We start from the raw sequence: 18,870 nt of genomic DNA on the forward strand, positions 1-18,870 counted from the left end.
TACAAACTATAAACAAGATAAAATAATGCCACGGACAATACGTCAAAATAAATAGTTACAGTCAATCAAAACGAGTATTTGGCAGTAGAACTTTTTTATACGCGCATGTGTGTGTAAGTCCCGCTATCCTACGATCAGCAATTCTATCCACAAACATAAATTATATATATTCGTGTTCCGTTGAAAGGTGAGCATGTGTAATAACAGGAACGGGGAGCAGCGTCATAGTTCCCATTTGCATGCATGAGTTCAACAATACAGCTTGATGCAACCTTCAATCCTACACTTCAAAAGCTTCGCACTGGCTGTCCAATATACGCCAGATATAATTAATACTTCAGAATTTGTCACTGTTTCGTGTCCCACAGTATGAATTTGAACACGAATGTGATTGCGAATTTATTCAACAGAGAGCAGTTATGAATCTGAATGAATGACATCATGATAATTGAACTATTACAAACACCTTGATCTCGCAAATTATGTCGGACTAGTTACCGATTCGCCTCAGCCTTCAATTGGAGTCGGTTCATCGGACGTTAGTATACAAAGCTGTAAAATTGAGATAACATAGATTATTAATTTATTATTAATGGAGCTCAGATGGTCAAACAGATATAGTTATGAAATGTATATCTTAACCGAAGTGAAGAAAATAATTGCATGAAAAAAGCTAAATTGCATTTTAATGCACAAATAGTGATCTAGAAAAAAAACATTTAGAGATTTCTCTTTAAATTTTGGATCATTGGAAAATAATGCAACGATAGTTTTATACTTATAAACAGCGTGAACAACCATTTCCATGTTTCATACAAACTTTTACACCCAAATTGTCCTTTTGGACGATCAATTTTCAAAAACGGTGTAACGACTTTCTTTTGCTTATAAATAGAAGTATTAATACCGATTCCCAATATTGAAAAAAGGGGAACTGCCATAAGATGTTTCATCCCCAGCTTCACCTTCTTGGTTGATGAATTTTCAGGAATACTTTAAACCATATCTTTTACTCATAAACAAAAGCGTAAATACTGATTTCCATAGTTCTAACATCAGAAATGAAGACTTTTCATACAAACTTTGTTTCCTAATTAAATCCCTAAAACACCTACTTTTTCATCATTTCCCTTAAAAAATCCTGTGCACAATTTTATTTTGTTAGAGCTACTGGTTTAGGCACTGCCTTATAGGTCAGAGAGTCATTTTAAAGTGACTTAACTTAAAAAAAAGTTAACTTGTTTAAGCAATCGAACACATTAGACTCTCAGAGACAACATTTTTGGAGTAGAAATTATAAATACTTTGCTATTATTTAATCTTTGGGTAACATTCCATGAATTTGTTTTACTTTTGCTTGGCGAAAAATGTAGAGCAGATTTATTCGCAAAGCGATAATTTTGTTTACAGATTTAAAGTTTAACATACTCGTTTTTTAACATCCCTGAGAATATGTACATATAATTAAAGTATGTTTATGTTTTAAAATGAATTCATTTATTGTATAAAGTATAGTAATAATAAGTTTTATTAATAAGACTCTACACTGAAATAAACGGGGAAATACCGAGACCGTTTATATACATGGAATATGTCAAAATATGTGTTTTGTTTTTTTTTTCTTGATTATGGCCTTAATTATATACAAATTAAAATTAAAAATATTTGCCGTAAAAATCATGACCGCGTAGAATGGTGGCAAGAATGCAAGCAGTGTTTCCCCGTTGATTCGCAATTCCGATCTTCTGGAAAAATAATTAACTTTGAATCATGATTTTGACTATCAAGCGAACACTAATAAATTTTATTTAATATTTAATTATTATCATTCATTAAAACACTACAAAGTCAGAGCGGCGACCGCTTATCATTTTGCAATTGAATGGTTTTCTATTGAAACGTCTTTATCAATTGCAAGAACTGGTAAAACGTATCGTCGGATAAATTTACATATATATAATAATATCAGTTATCGTCCGCTGCTTTGCTCGTGTTTTAGGTATTTCGTATATTCGAAACATCCGCATAATTCGTATATTCGAAATATTTCGATATTAAATCCATAAAATTCAATGACATGAAGTTCAACGCGCGGCCATGTTTGAAGTTTACGAGTGCGTTCAGTAAGTACGCGAAAAAAATTTCGTGCAGAGTTACGTTAAACTCTGTATAATTTATCCACAATATTTTTTTTTTATTAATGTAACCGTATTGTTTAGTTTTGGTTATTTGATCCGAGCGAAGCCGGGTTTTCACTTGGTGGTAGGGCTTAGAGCAAGCCCTTCTGGGTAAGTACCACCCACATATCAGATATTCTGCCGCCAATCAGCAATACTTGGTATTGTTGTGTTCCGGTTTAAAGGGTGAGTGAGCCAGTGTAACTACAGGTACAAGACATAACATCTTAATTCCCAAGGTTGACGCATTGGCGAAGTAAGGGATGGTTTATATTTATAACAGCGCCAATGTCTACGGGCGGTGGTGACCACTTAACATCAGGTGACCCATTTGCCGGTCCGCCTTCCTATTACACAGAAAAAAAGTATATATGTAAATATTAGGTACAATGACTCCCTTTCATCTTTACCGTCAAACTTAAGTGTAAGGATGCGTGTAATGTCTTTGTCGGTACGCGAGTTTAATGCCAGGTCGTACTCGCAGTATGGGAGCTACAAGGGAAATAGCAGTGGTGTCAGCACGCTTTGCTTGTCATACTCGCAAAAATATCTACCAAGGCAGCATAAATACAAAGACATCTACGATTTAAATAAACTACAATGAAGATTCACCCTTAAGACGTTAATAATTAGGTTGAAATTGATCACCGATCGTATTTTTAACGTTACAGATAATGGTTCTTACTCCTATTAAGATAAGGTGCAGATTTACACGGACAGAAATATCTTCACGTGAAGAAGATATTTCTGTCCCTACTTGCAGCACTTTATGCACTCCTAATTATATTTGTGTTTTTATATAGCAAGTTTTGTATTATTTTTTATACGGAAGGAAGAAGATCCAAGAAGATTATAAATAAATTTATGTTTATTTATTAAATTAATGATTTTATAATAATAATATTTACGTCAATTTATTACGTAAAGCTAAACATGAACGAATTAGGTTTGGAAACTACGAGGAAAATCGTTATTTATAAATAGAGAACGGAAATAATTAAGAAAAAAGTTATTGTTACCCAGCTCTACTTATTTTATACATCAAGTATTATTTTCCCCAAGAAATTTAATCAGCTCGCTAAAGTGGAAGTGGGCTGGTCTCCAGGCACCTTGATTGCCGATGGAACCGACACGTTCCATCGGCACGGAGATCATATTTTGGCAAACGTAGTGTAGGACACCCTGTGGCGTGGTAGACGGACGATTTAAAAAAGTTATCAGGTACGGAATGGACGGGAGGATCGAGATGGTTGGCGTTCTGAGGGAGATTTTGTACAGCGGTGGACGGCAAAAGGCTGAAAAAATACTGTGTCGAATAATATGCCTTATTTATGAATATATATGATGTTTTATTTAAATTTATTCTATTATATTACATGAGAATTGTTAACAAGTCCTTAAATATATACAAATATGGATTAAAAATTTATAAATGGTCGCATGCGTTTAATCAACAGATTTTTACAAATTTCAAAACCTATTACAGGTTTTGTTTTAAGTTGCCGACGTCTGTTCGTAAGTTTTACATTCGTTTTTTTTTATATACAACCATAGTGCCGCTCTACTTAGACAGTATCTTTTTTCCGCTCTTTAAAATTTATTCTTCATTAAATCGTAAAAATTTACTTAATTGCAATCAGAATCCTCTTTTTTTTTCTGCACATCTGCGGCTTGATCTCTTCAAAATGAGACCAGAACTGATTTTTTATCAACAGCTATCGTCCCATAACCACTGGGACGAAAGTCAGCTTACGCTATTAATATATAGGATGATTTGAATTTAAGAATCACGCCATTTACTGGACCATCTCGGCGCTGATTCGTAGACATCGATACGAAATTTCGCAATTGCGTCAATAAATGCGTGACGTAAAATGTAGCAAATAAGGAAACCGTCGTACCACGTTCTACATTTGAAAATTACGAGGAAAACTGTCATTATTTCAAATCGTAGTAAAATTATTTCTAGTAATAATAAACCGTGAATAACCTTTCGACACGTGACGTAATACGAAGCCATTTGTGATGACATACAATATAGTCGAAGAGTTCAATTCATAATTGCATCTTGAGATCGAATCTGATACACAATTTATATGTTTTTATTTACAGAGTCGAATATTTTTTTTTTAATATGAAACATTTCGTCACGTGCCTTGTGGTGATGACTGATTTAATTAGCGTGACAGCAAACGTCATGATCCTCTCATATGCCGTCTTGCCCTTTCGCCGCTGCGTTCACTCCCTTGAATGGCGTGACGTATACTGTATATAATATCAGTTTTATATTATTATAATAATTTAAAAAATATTCTATTCACGAAATTCTATGTATATTTTAATACATCATCATTGATTGATTTCCTTCAACCATTTCAATAAGCACCTTGACAAACATTTCATGTATCTTCAAAGAAAATAACACTAATTGGATTATCTATTGATGGACAATGTAAGATTCACTGATCAGTCTTTATAATTAACTCTCATTGGTCGATTATTACGCCATAGTCTGAAATCGACCAATGATCATTTAGATTAAATCCAATTTACTGAATCTGGTCTAGACAAGCGTTTCTAAAGGCACTAGAAGACAACACTTAACACTTATAGAAGCACTTACTCTCCTGATCAAAGAGCATTCAGAACAAGAGCTTATAACCAGCTAAAAAGAAAATTTACAATACAGATATTGTAAATTGTAATACAACAACACGTTCAGGTGGAAATTGAAGACGTAATCTTAGCTGAAGAATCAATCACTGTCTCAAGTGAAATTACTTAAATATAATGAATAAGAATTATGAAACATTAATACATAATACCGTCACTGATCCAGTGATCCTTACAGATCATTTTATTATTTAAAATATACATGTGGACTGGCATTTATACTTCCTTTGGACTTTTAGACTTTGGTATTGTAAGCATTAAGATTGCAAATACGCCACCAATCTTGGGAACTAAGATTTTAGGTCACTTGCGTGTATTTTAGCTCACTCACACATCCAATGGAAACTTTGGTCGAAGAGCTTCTCTTAACATGAATTATTAAAATAGAAAGCGCACCTGTGTTTGTGGAGATTTATGCCCTATACTGTATTTTGATCCATCTTCATATCAGTTTGTCTCTCCATCGGCTTGTAAAATGTGTGTATGAATAATGCGCCTTTGTTTGTGGACACACTTGTGTGATACAATATATTCTACGCTAGTTACCTCTTCAATTTGAACACTACGACCAAAATTCTGCTGGAAGAGCTTCTCTTAACATAAATATGTACCTACAAAGTTTCTAGTCACTATATATTATTCATTCCAGATTTTTTATCAATTTTTAACATTGAACATTAATTTTAGGCTGATACGAAATCTAAAAAAACACAGTTCGTCTGGTATTACGGATGTTGATAAAGTTCACATTTTGTCTAAATAAATCGAGATCAGACAGCGGTGACAGCTCCATTAACCCAATGCTATTTATTTTATATGTATATATATAATTCTTCATTACGTTTGTATGTCACTGAACTCTTAAACGGCTGAACGGTTATTTTTTTCTGTGTGTGGGTTACTTTTTGACACAAAAATCAAATAACATTTATTCGAGCGGCCCCAGAATTTGAACCCTGAACCATAGCATCTATAGCTACCCGCTAGACTGACGAGGCAGTCAAATACTAGTCATCCGACTAATACGAAACTTTTATATTATAATATTCATATTTTCTGAATTATATTTACAAAACATCAAGGCTAAAAGACACTATAACAGATAAAACAAAACATTCAAAATATCTACACAAAAATCTGCGACAGATTATATCTATAATAGATAAGTCACAGAAAACATTAATATGATTAAAAAAATCGGATCATTCAATTTATTCGTTTAAAAAAACATTAATTTAAATGTCTTCTATTAAAAAAAAAACATTCTTACTTTGAAATTGGAACAGCTTATTATACTACCACGGTAAGAGGTAACATTTTAGCACTGACAGTTCTAGTTAACGGTCGTCTAGTAACTAAATTAACCGTAATGGTAATTTTAGTAGTAAAACAATTATTATTCTGGGTCAAACCTACCAATTTTTTAACAGCATATAAATGACCCGCCTTTGGGCTAAGGCCACATCCAATGCCGGTTGGTAAATATACATGGAGCAGGCTTTCTTCCGATACTTGCAAGTTTCCTCACAATGTTCCGACACCAATTCGAGATGAATAACAAAAATCATTTAAGCACTTAAAATTAAATGGGGCTTGATTTGAATCAGCCTTCATCGATAAATATTCTCGTCAAATTAAACACTTCCACCGGTTCGTGAAAGGAAACACCCTGACCTGAGAAGAACCGGCGAAAGAATCTTTCATCTTTAAATCCACCTTATTATTAAAGTACATCTCTTTTTAACGATTAATTTATCAAAGTGCTTCCTAGAAGAAATAAACTGCTCCTATAAACTGTATATCGTGGTCGGTAGTTCTCAATTAAGCCTATTCATGTTCATGTGCATGTTCGTGTATGCGTCTATTTTATATTGTATGGAAAAACCAGATCAATATGCAATTTCAGGGTTCATTGATTTTCGATTTACGTTCAAAGTTTAGCAGATGTGATTTTTTTTCTTCGAGTTCTTTTGAGGCATTAAGAAAAAAAAACCAGTGTTTATTTATACGCCCACACAGGTCATAAAAACTCAACGATGAAGTTGTTCGCTAAACGGCTAATTGAGTACTGTCGCTCGAAATATATTTTACAATTCTAATACAAATTTAAATTGTAAATGTTTAAATTTGTGTGAGTGTTATTGTTGTAGGGAAAAATAAGAAGCTACATGTATCATAATAATTATTATAATAATAACTAGCTGAACCTGCGGCTTTACCCGCTCTAAATTTATAAAACACAAACTTCCAAACCCCTTTTACCGTTTTGGAATGGAATTTCGTAAAGTCCTTAGCCTTTGTCTACAGCCTATAAGGAACCTACCTTTCAAGTTTGTGCGTGTTATAGTTTCTGAGATGTCGTGATTAATCAGTCAGTGGTACTTCGCTTATATATATATATACCTATAATTAAGTACAATATTATACAATTATTTCAATTAATATATAATTATTTGCATGAAAATAAAAACTATTTTTAACGCCGAAGAAATAGAGCTTCTAATACGCGTACATTTTTCTACACTAGTTAAAAGCATGCGTTTCGATGCCACGATATTTTTGATTTATTTCGATACATATCTTTTACATATTTACCTACAAATATTTTATATCGATGACGGGAACCTTCAAACATATATATATTATTTACATTACACTAAATATGTAAATAGGTACAAAATTAATACCAAAAAAATATTAAAATAGATTAATCAGTAAGGATAAATTAAATTTTATTTATAGATTTTGTACAGTCACGCTATAAACGTGCGATATTAGGTTTTGCGGTTTTTGTACGCGTTTCGGTATTATGTAAACGGGACTTCCAAGATAAATAATGCGTTGAGTACGCGTAAGTTCAGACGTTGCTTAGTCTGATTTAAGCTCTGTGATAGTACGTGTGTGTGTGACCATGAAACTGTGCTTGGTTTGGTTTTTGTTTACCATTATTGATTTTGGAAATGGGGGTCAGGTAGGTGATATATATATTTTTTAATTACATGGAGTTGACCATTTTTAAATTAATATTAAAAGCTTTTTTTTAAAAAGACTTTCATGAATTATAAAAACTATATAAGTATTCAATTTTTTTTTATTAAATTTGTTCGGTTACAATGAACTTGAAAAAAAAACTTGATAGCAGTAAATATGTCTTCTTTTTAGTTACCTAAAATATATTTTTTACTTTAAAATAATCCAGAAAAAATGTGGACGCAAAACAAATTGCACAAACAACTTTAGTAAAATTAAAAATAATAATACCAGAAAGCGTTTAAAAAAAAACTACCGGCCATATATAAATATAAAAATAAAAAATAAAAATGTGTAATGATGGTCAAATATTTTATTCAATGGTTACTAACTTTATTAACTAACAAAATTAAAAAAAAAAAACGTAATGAACATAATTCGAATATCGAACGTTAAACTTCTATATCCAACCGTTGTTTCCTGCAATCTTAGGGCGTGTTCACGTTCACGGGCGTGACCACCATTTAAATATGTTTTCACATATATTTTTTTATTTATATAGGTTGATAGACAAATAAGAAAATTGGTCCCCACCGCCCATAGACATTGGTGATGTAAGATATATTACCCATTCCTAACGTCACCAATGCGCCACTAACCTTACGATCGAAGATGTTATGTCAATTGTACCTGTAGTTACACTGGTCCACCTTTCAAATCAGAACACAATAATACTAAGTATTTCTTTTCGGCGATGGAACATCTAATGAGGAGGTGTACTTACTCAAGCTGGCTTTCACAAAGTAATATTAAAACATTTGTCCGATTTAAATTTCTTGTTTGTCGTAAACTACATATCAATAATAATTCGGCGATCATCGTATCGACCAAGATTGAGACCCTTGATTAAACGCTAATTAAAATGGATTTGAGCGTAAGAGAACTATGTATGGATTATATATTTATTAACCGGGCTCGAATGGTGCTCATTAATATGAACGAGAAAGCATTATAAAATTAACGTTATTTTATAGAATATACTTACTAACATTTTATTTTGTTGCATTATATTTTTAACTCGTTTCCATGCAGCCGTCATTATAAACGAAACACTTAATATATAATCCATAGTTAGATATTATCTACCACCAGAATGCATTGGAGCAACGTTGTAAGATAATCTCCAAACCCTCACCTTACGAAAAGATAAGGCATTTGCAAAATAGTGGGACATGATCATTTGTTAATTACTTATTTAAATATTAAACGGCTGTTTACTAAATTAACGCTTCATTCAGTTTAGGTGAACTCATCCTTAGTTGTAAAATAATGACATTTCGAAGTAAAATGACGTAAACGGTGAGGTAACGCTCACAACACATTTGTGTCACGATAAAATAAAAACAGTTGTCGCTATTTTTCAAGGCTATAAATATTTAAAATATGAAATGCTATTATCGTAAATGTATTGACTGAGCAACAAACCGTCGTTGCCTAAATGAAAATATTAAAAATTTCCTTGGATTGATCGATAGACTTCCGACCTTTTCTTTCACCACGAATATTGTCTAACATTTAAAAAAAACATTGTCTTACATTTAAAAAAGTAACCACCGTTTTGTTGTTAGTAAACAATATATAAAATTTTAAAGCTGTTTATCTTCTATTCTTAAACTCTTATAAGTTGCGGACGTGACTCTTTATCAACTAACTCTCAACATAACCTAAAATTAATATTTTACAATGGAGTATAATATCATGATATTCTTATCCACAATCATATAGCAACAAACGCCAAACCGATTCGTGCAATTGTCAAAAATAATACGCGCCATTCAAAATACATTTTAGGCAGTATGCATATAAACCTACGCCCTTCAAAAAAAGTAATATATTGTAAATTTCTATACAGTCTAAAATTTTTTATTAAGTATTTGCACTTACCCTTGCCAATACAACAATGCAAAATATTTGTATTGTTACTTCAACGTATTGTCATTTCCGACCCATGTGATACCAGGTGCTGTTGTTATAACAATTAAGGTTATTATTTTCTAATTTAAGGTTACTTTGAATTTAGAACACGATCAACTCCGGTTTGCACGTTAAATTTTAATTATAGACATATCCTTTCACACGCGTAAGTCGTAGTTGAACGAAATCATCGGCGAATCTAAGATTAGGAAAGATCTGGATACCCAGATTGTTTGATGTATATAATATAAAAAAATGATTAAAATTTAATTATTTAAATGACTATTACTTATATTTTTTATATGTTATTTTAATCAAATAGATATGTAATTAAGTATCACATATTAAATTGATAAGAATAATCTCGAGTGACACCGAGTACTATGACACAGGTGATATGATACTCATTCTAATAGGTCGTATGTGACTGAGATTTTTACTAAATATATATACTGAATAATTTTGTCTTAGATTTTCGCGATTATTACACATTGAAATAAAACTAGTTTTTTTAACGGATTTAATCGCGTATATTAATTATTTTATTTTAACATCCCGACGTTTCGAGCACTTTGCAGTGTTCGTGGTCACGGGCAGACTGCCCGTATAATATACGCGATTAAATCCGTTAAAAAAACTAGTTTTATTTCAATACTGAATAATTCCTTAAGTTACATCACGTGGAGAGCTGGACGAACAGATGGACTGTTGGACCATCGTGTGGCGCCGGCATTATACGTCATTTTTATCCTAAGTTATGTAAACATTGCCATAGCCAAATATGGTTCTTTATTCAAAATTCCCTCTTAAATACGAGCTAGTTTTAAAGTCGAGGGTTAAATTTCATTTCAACTAAATACTTATCACTGACTTGTAACATCACGTTGGTCTTGTCTAAATATATCTGAACAGACGGACGAGGGTGTAATCGTAAAATTCTAAGCAGCGATTTATTTTTAGAGAGCAGATGCAAACGCAAGTGGAACTAACTTAAACAAGCGGTTGATTGGTACAGTCTAGTAATTAATCTTGAGCGCTGTTCTGTAAGATCATAATCGGAATACGTAAAGCTAGATCGTTAAATGTTACCATTCAGAACAATAACGTTATTATCCAAATGCGTTTAAGATAGGACCTTATAGAACGGAACGCTGTATTACGTCATCTGACACTTGGAGGTACGGTTAGCAACAATACTGAAGTTATTTATTTTTTAATTATATTAATTTATAAATTAAACTTAAAATTATTCCTAAAAACAAATGTGTTAAGAAGATAACTGATATGTTTTATAATTATTATTTCATTATACTAGCTTTCCATCCCGACTTCGTACGGCTGGAGTTCTTATTCCGTTCGTTATTATCCAAATGCGTTTAAGATAGGACCTTATAGAACGGAACGCTGTATTACGTCATCTGACACTTGGAGGTACGGTTAGCAACAATACTGAAGTTATTTATTTTTTAATTATATTAATTTATAAATTAAACTTAAAATTATTCCTAAAAACAAATGTGTTCGATACGACTTCGTACGGCTGGAGTTCTTATTCCACATCTACATCAAGCATTTCTTACAATTTACCGAAGTGTCAATATCGGATCATAATCAGAGGATTCGTTTAGAAACGCAAAAAGGACAAACATACAAAAAAATATTTGTATTTACATTGTATTATAATTTGAGTTACATTCATATCCTTTCTTATCTTTAATAAAATTTAATAATAAATGTAACATTCGCAAATATTGTTAAAAAAGGTTATTAGCTTTTACGATAATCAAGTAAACGTCTCCTTAATAGTAAGGAAATTATTTACAGTACAATAGTTAACGTAATAAAAAAATACTGTACTTCATTGAATTACGTCCAAGTACTTTTGAATGATTAAATTTATCGACTAGGAAAGGGGAACGACAGGCAAGAAACTCAGTAGTTACTCTTTACTTAAATTTGTAATTTAAGTAATGAGTAACTATTAAGTTAGGCTTTGTAAGCCTAATTCTATGCGAATTATTTCATATATCAAATTTTAAAAACATCTTAACACTATCTTTTATTTCTTGGCTACGATTACTTCGCCACAGGAAAGATAATTAAGATGAGTTTTCGGAGTTCATTTCAATTGATTATACAATTTTTGCCAATGCTTTTATTTAAATTAAATTATTTATAATGCGAAGCAACTGTATATATTCGCAGTGTGTTGTACATTGCGATAACAGTCTGGAACTTCGATATTATAAATAGACCAGACAGCTCTTTTTCTGTCTTAAAACAAAGCTTAAGAAATGCTAGAAACGACTCACATTTCTTTTCAAGATAAAATCAGTTAAAGTCGGTTCAACTCAAGGCGCCAATTCTACAAACGAATTACTACATTATAGTAATCGAATCGAATACTAATCGTTGCCGTTCAGCCGTTTTCATGTTCTTTTAACACAACGATCCAGTTGCGGTTCCGTCGCTGTTATATAACCGGTATAAATATATAAAAATTGCCCTCAGTGATTAAGCTGAGTGAGCTGAGTTAGTTTGTGTGAGGAATGGTTGAAGTTGGTTCCGTATCGAATCTGGAACGTATCATAATCGTTATATGTTATTAGAATTGACTCTCCAGTACATAATGACTGTGTAGTAGACCTGTTTTTGCTTCAGAAATTAAATTTCCCACTCAATAATTATATTTAGTTAAGCATGTATTTTAATAATTTACTTCATGTTTTTTATTCTGTATTATAATTTTTAATCAACAATAATATAAAAATATAATTAAGTCTTTCAAGATTTATATTATCTCATTGATATTATGTATGCTCGTGATTATACATATATATACGTAGTTAATATATTATGTAATTTGTTTGTTAATAAATAATAACTAAGAATAACTAAATGTTTTGCTTGTTTCCTTTTGGTAGAACATTTGGTAACATTACTTTTTTTTTATCTTCACAGATATGTTGTCCGTGCCTTTGGTGTTCCTATCTTTCATTTGTATTTTTTTTTTTTTGTTAATTTGAGTTTAAATATAACTTTACTTTTTTAACTTCATCTTGCAACATGTTTAAAAGTGGTTGTTAAAATCTACTAGGGTAGAGCGTAGAATTGGAGTTAAATCCTACCTAAAACTTTTTATTGATTTTGTTCTCGGGGCATTCTAAGAGACCATAATTCTAATCCCATCTTTGGATTTAATCCCATTGCCGATCTTACCCCAAGTAATCCTACTCGTAGTACCTATATTTAGATTAAAAGCTTAAACTTATTATATTTTCTTATTAATTTTCTTCCATTACAGATAAAAACAAAACAGCCAATCAAATATATAGCAAAACCAAATAACGACATCACAATAAAAATAATGGTACATATAGACAAAGAGCTAACGAGGAAACTAGTCCAGGAGTACGGGTTGAAGACGAGAAAGAAATTAAAAAATCTTACACATGGTATACTAGAGAACGCGAGGAAACTGTTCATGCATCCAAGTTTGAATCAAACGATCAACTTCAAGTTATTGGATACAAGATTCTTAAGAAACAATAGAGTAATAGCGATGGATGAAAATGCACCGAAGTATCTCAGCAGCTACTGCGACTGGCAGAGTAAAAAGAAAATGAGCGAGAGGACCCTGTACTATTCAGTACTGCTGACAGGATTAGACTTATTCCATGTGAACAATGGTAAACTAATTAGGAGCAACTCAGGTAAGAATATCTGTATTAATAGAAAACAAAACAAAAATTGACATATTTAGTTTTCATGACAAAAAATAGTTCGCTTTTCTCATGAATTACAAAATTGTCTACGATACGTAATTAAACTTACTAATAAACGACGTTTCGTACGTTTCGAAAACTTATGTCTGCGATGTTCAAATTTATAGAAACGACTTTATTAACGACGAGGTTATTTGCAATTTAAAAATGACAAAATGCGTCTTTAGCGCAATTGGTTAATGGCCGCCTGGCGATGAAAACGTCGCAGTTTCGGTCCTGATCCCTTGGACAATTGTGGTCCCCACTCATAACACAAGCTTAATTAATGAGGCGTTCCATCTATTATTAAAAAAAAAAAACAATAAATCGGATAATTAACAGCAGTTCTTTATAAACAAATTATGTTATGAACAAACATGAGGTCTTAAAAACATCGATGCGATTCTGTAAGAATTCACTTTGAATCACACGGTGATTCGCCATGTTGATACGTGTATCCTAACAAGCTTATTATTATTATAGTCAATATCGTATATCACATTCGGACATTCCACGCTCGTGTGCTGTTGTGAGTTTCGAGTTTCTTCTTCCTCTACAAGATCGTTAAATCTTTAATCAATCAAATCCCTTACTTAAGGGCATTCATTAGCCGCAATGGTACATTTTATCATAAAAACATAATCATTTTTAATGTTAGCTTTGTGGATATTATATTATATATTTAACTAAAGTCCTCCTAAATGGATGGGACGATTTCGATCAAAGTTTTATGAGTCTATTTAAATAGTTCCTTGAATGGTTTAGGTGGCGGGAAATAAAATAAAATAAATAAATTATTGACAGGCTGAATTAAAAGTAATAAATAAAATTATAAAAAAAAACACATCACATTATTAAATTCAGAAAACAAAAAAACAACTATATTCTTAAGTATTTAAATTGTCTTTTAATTTAATTTTTTTTTTTTTTAAGCCTTTCCAAATGTCAAACCGTCAAAATGTCTAGGAGAAATTTTCTAAAGAGAGCGATTATCAAAAATTTTATCGTTGTAGTTTCGAGACATTCTTTTTTATACATCTGATTTAAAAATAATTTAAAAGTTAATTTTTCTGACCTTTTATTTACATAATTATTGGGCTATGTACCGCAAAACTATTATTTTTTTTCAGTGGTGCAGTATCCAACAAATATTACCTTTTTTATTGCATAGGTAGGCCGACGTTTAGATGGGCCACTGCGCAAATATATTAGCGCCGTAAAAATAACCATTCCTTACATCGCAAATGCGCCACCAATCAACTAAGATATTATGTCCCTTGTGCCTGTAGTTACATTTGGTTCAAGCCGAAACACAACAATGCCGAGTAATGCTGTTTGGCTTTAAAATATGTGATGAATATCTTCCCACAATTTTCTCACTTGTAACATTGCATTGAAAGCCGATGATGGACGATAAATATAGAACAGTTTCCTGTTTTCGACTCCATAATATATTGTTTGTTGTTACAGGTCGTGGATATACGAGAGGTATGTGCAGTGTCAGAAAAAGCTGTGCTCTTATTGAATGGGATCCAAGAACTATTGGTTTTTTATTAGCACACGAAATTGGTCACAGGTTAGAAATATATTTGTCAATCAAAGTTTATGCTTCATTAGTTGATATCACACTGCTGGGCTAAGTCCTCGTCACCATTTGAGGAGAAGATTTGCAGCAAAATCCACTCACTCAACACTCTGCGTCAATGCCGGTTTTTTCCGTGAAAGCACGAGATAATTATGAACATAAATTAAGCACACGAAATTGTATTAGTGCTTACTTGGGTATAAACCTGCAATCATCGGTTAAGATGCAAGTGTTCTAACCACTGGGCCATCTCGGCTTGCTTCAATAGTATAATACCAATTAGTGATATCAATAATTCGACTCAAAACATAAAAATACAGACAGTAGGTCTGAGGTCCTGGGTTTAAGTACCGGGTCCATTTTTCTTCATATCTCCAAGCTTTACAAAAGTCTATACATATAGGTATAGAGGTTTGTTTTTTTAGTAGATTTTTACAGTGATTAAACAAAAAACGTCTCGACATTTATTAGTAAAGATTTATTTACTGCCTCATGGTTGCCTAGATATAAGATAGATATATCACCAATTCCCAGGTCCAGGCTTTAAGCCCCAGGTCGGTCCAGTAAAGAAATAATGGGAGTTTCTATCAAAAAATTATGAGTAACTGGACGACTGGACTTACGGAGTCTGGATGTTGGAAGTGTCTACACTCCTGTCCCTTTGAAATCTCTTAAAGCCGTTAGTCCCACGCTGTTCGGTCTTGTCGGATTTGCCGTCCCATCGGATTGGAAGAGTGAGGGAATAGAAAGTGCTCCTGTGTTTGCACACACACAACACACACTTTGCACTATAATATGTCCTGCGCGGTTAGTTGGCCCTTGAATCCGTTGGCCACCGTAGCCGAATCGGTCAGATCGACATCATCATTTTATATTAGTAATGTGCTCGCCACCATGTTTGAGGACTGGTTTGTTAATAAAAGCTTATAAAGACCACAGCAATATATCGATATATTTTCCGTTTCAGCCTAGGCATGAGGCATGATGGACCACCATATAATCAATGCAGCGATCAGAAAGACATCATGGCGTTAAGATACAACGAATCTCACCACCCGAATAGCTGGTCTCCTTGCAGTTGGTATTCGCTGAGGCAATTTTTAAAGTAAGCTTAATACATTTTTATCTAAGGTTAAAAATATTACCCATCTGGGTTGCACAAAGCCCTACCACCAAGTAATATTAGGTAGGTATCACCCACTCATCAGATATTCTGCCGCCAAGCGACAATACTGAGTATTGAAGGGTTTGAAGGATGAGTGAGTCAGTGTTATACAGGCACAAGGAATATAACATCTTAGTCCCCAAGGTTGGTGGTGCATTGGTAAAGTAAGGGATGGTTAATATTTCTAACAGGGCCAATGTCTATGGGCGGTGGTGACCACTTAATATCAGGCGGCCCATTTGCCCGTCCGCCTACTTATCACAAAAAAAAATAAAAAATTATATGTTTATTCCAATTTACATTTCGCTGCTAACATTACGTTTATTTAAACAGGATGTCGGCCATATGCGTTACATTGCCGAAATACTAAGACCTATTTTCGGTTTTAGCATGTATTATGTAAACTCTACTCACCAGGTCCGGTAGCAATGACCTAATTCATCATCGTCTAAACTTTTGGCCGAGATGGCCCAGTGGTTAGAACGCGTGCATCTTAACCGATGATTTCGGGTTCAAACCCAGGCAGGCACCACTGAAATTTCATGTGCTTAATTTGTGTTTATAATTCATCTCGTGCTCGGCGGTGAAGGAAAACATCGTGAGGAAACCTGCATGTGTCTAATTTCAACGAAATTCTGCCACATGTGTATTCCGCCAACCCGCATTGGAGCAGCGTGGTGGAATATGCTCCAAACCTTCTCTTCAAAGGGAGAGGAGGCCTTTATCCCAGCAGTGGGACATTTACGGGCTGCTAATGCTAATGTAATGCTAAACTTTTGACTAGGGACTATATTGTGACGATGATCTTAAGTGAAGATTAAGGGTTCAACCCCGAGAACAGATCTACAAACTCATTCTCACGCTTTCCCACATTTTAAAGTTGTAAATATATCTGCATATTATGGTTATTTTTAAGTTATTAAAAATACGGATAGGTACATTATGCGAGCAGAGACGTCACCTATTTTTTTTAGTGACGAAACTTAAAAGTGGAGATACGGCTTAGTGAGTGAAGAGATCATTCTTGAGTTATCAGGTGAAAGAAAACATCGTGATACTTACATGAACCTAATTAAGTTCTGTCACATGTGTACCTGTTCAGCAACTTGCATTTAAGCAGCATTATGGAATAAACTTCAAACCTTCTCTTTATAAGGAGAAGCCTTTTCCCAGCAGTGGTGCATTTACAGGCTGTAACTTAAGCAACTTCTAGTATCTATATAAAATAAATTTAAAATTTCATAATATTCTAATGTCATTTTTTAATAAACGTTAAACAATAACAGCCTTGTTTATAGCCATCAATAAGTTAGGCACTAATCTTTTTCTGAAATTTTAAATTTTTCATTCGAAAAATAATGACACAACATTGTTTAACTAATCAGCCATCAAAAATTTATAAGATTAATGACGTAAATTATTAAAAATTGTGCCTTAACAAATATTTGAAGCAAAGTCGTATATACGTCGGAAAGTAAAATTGCTTTTATTTTTTCACAGGACCAGTAAATCGTGGTGTCTCAAAACTGAATATGATAGAAGAGTTACATCAAAACATTCTACATCGAAGAACTGATAATAACGTGACGAAAAGAACATTATTATTTTTATTCAATGAAGTATCTAGTCAGATAATTAGTTTAAACTGGCTCCAATAGTTAATGTGGACAAACTTTAAAAATCAAATACATTGGTAGTTTGATTAAATCCAAGGCTTAAAACCTAGTTGAAGTTAAAGAGACTTCATAATTATATCCTCTTATTAAAGTAAGCTAAGCTCAAAGTTCCTTAGATATAACTTAATAGGCTATTATTTATTGTAAGTAATGGTATTAAAACTTCCTAACTTTTATATTTTTTCCTAATATAATTGTTGTAGCATAATAAACCATTAAAGGTTAACCGCTATATGCTTGTGTTTTGGACGACTTAAAATAATTCTCGGCTGCTCATTATTTACTGTTGAGGTATTTTTAATAAAAATAATCCATTGTTCTAAAATAAAGCGCCCACATAAGATTTGGTGAATAACAAATTTTTATTATACACACAAACACAATTAAAATAAAACACCATGTATACAACTTATTATCGGAATTTAAAATGTTATATACAAAAAATATCTCTTATAATTTGTATAACAATTTTCCAGATATCTGCGAATTAGTTTATTTTATACGATTCCAAGTTTTACTCTATTACTAATTTATAAGAACCTCTATTTAACTTTAATAAGCATTTAACTAATAATTTTAAGTATGATAAATAAATGCATTTGTAAATTATAACAATTATAACGTAAGTGTCATTAAAGGATAAAAGGAATAATACCGATTTAAGCTTACTTTATTTTAAATTGTATTGCTGTAGTGGCTGTCTACAAAACATCAATCCTATAAATTGCTATTACAATTAATCAGGCGCTATTTAAGACATTTAAATATGAATACAATGTCATAGCATAATGTAAGAGCTGGCCAAGTTAACAGAAAACATGGTTAACATAACCAAAGATCGTGAGCTCATATCATGGTAAGCACAACTGTGTTTTCTATTCTCTCG

At 32.5% G+C, this 18,870-nt stretch overlaps 1 protein-coding gene across 1 annotated transcript; it reads left to right on the plus strand.

Moving 5' to 3' along the window:
* Positions 1-7,755: 7,755 nt before the first annotated feature.
* Positions 7,756-18,397, plus strand: LOC125070467 (A disintegrin and metalloproteinase with thrombospondin motifs adt-2-like). The gene is made up of 5 exons (XM_047680354.1): positions 7,756-7,821; positions 13,099-13,507; positions 15,029-15,134; positions 16,111-16,248; positions 17,809-18,397. Exons 1-5 carry the CDS (start codon positions 7,762-7,764, stop codon positions 17,882-17,884), a joined length of 789 nt encoding a protein of 262 aa, XP_047536310.1. The 5' UTR covers positions 7,756-7,761; the 3' UTR covers positions 17,885-18,397.
* Positions 18,398-18,870: the final 473 nt, after the last annotated feature.

This window comes from Vanessa atalanta, chromosome 17, assembly GCF_905147765.1.
Source record: "Vanessa atalanta chromosome 17, ilVanAtal1.2, whole genome shotgun sequence".
Taxonomy (NCBI): Eukaryota; Metazoa; Arthropoda; class Insecta; order Lepidoptera; family Nymphalidae; genus Vanessa; species Vanessa atalanta.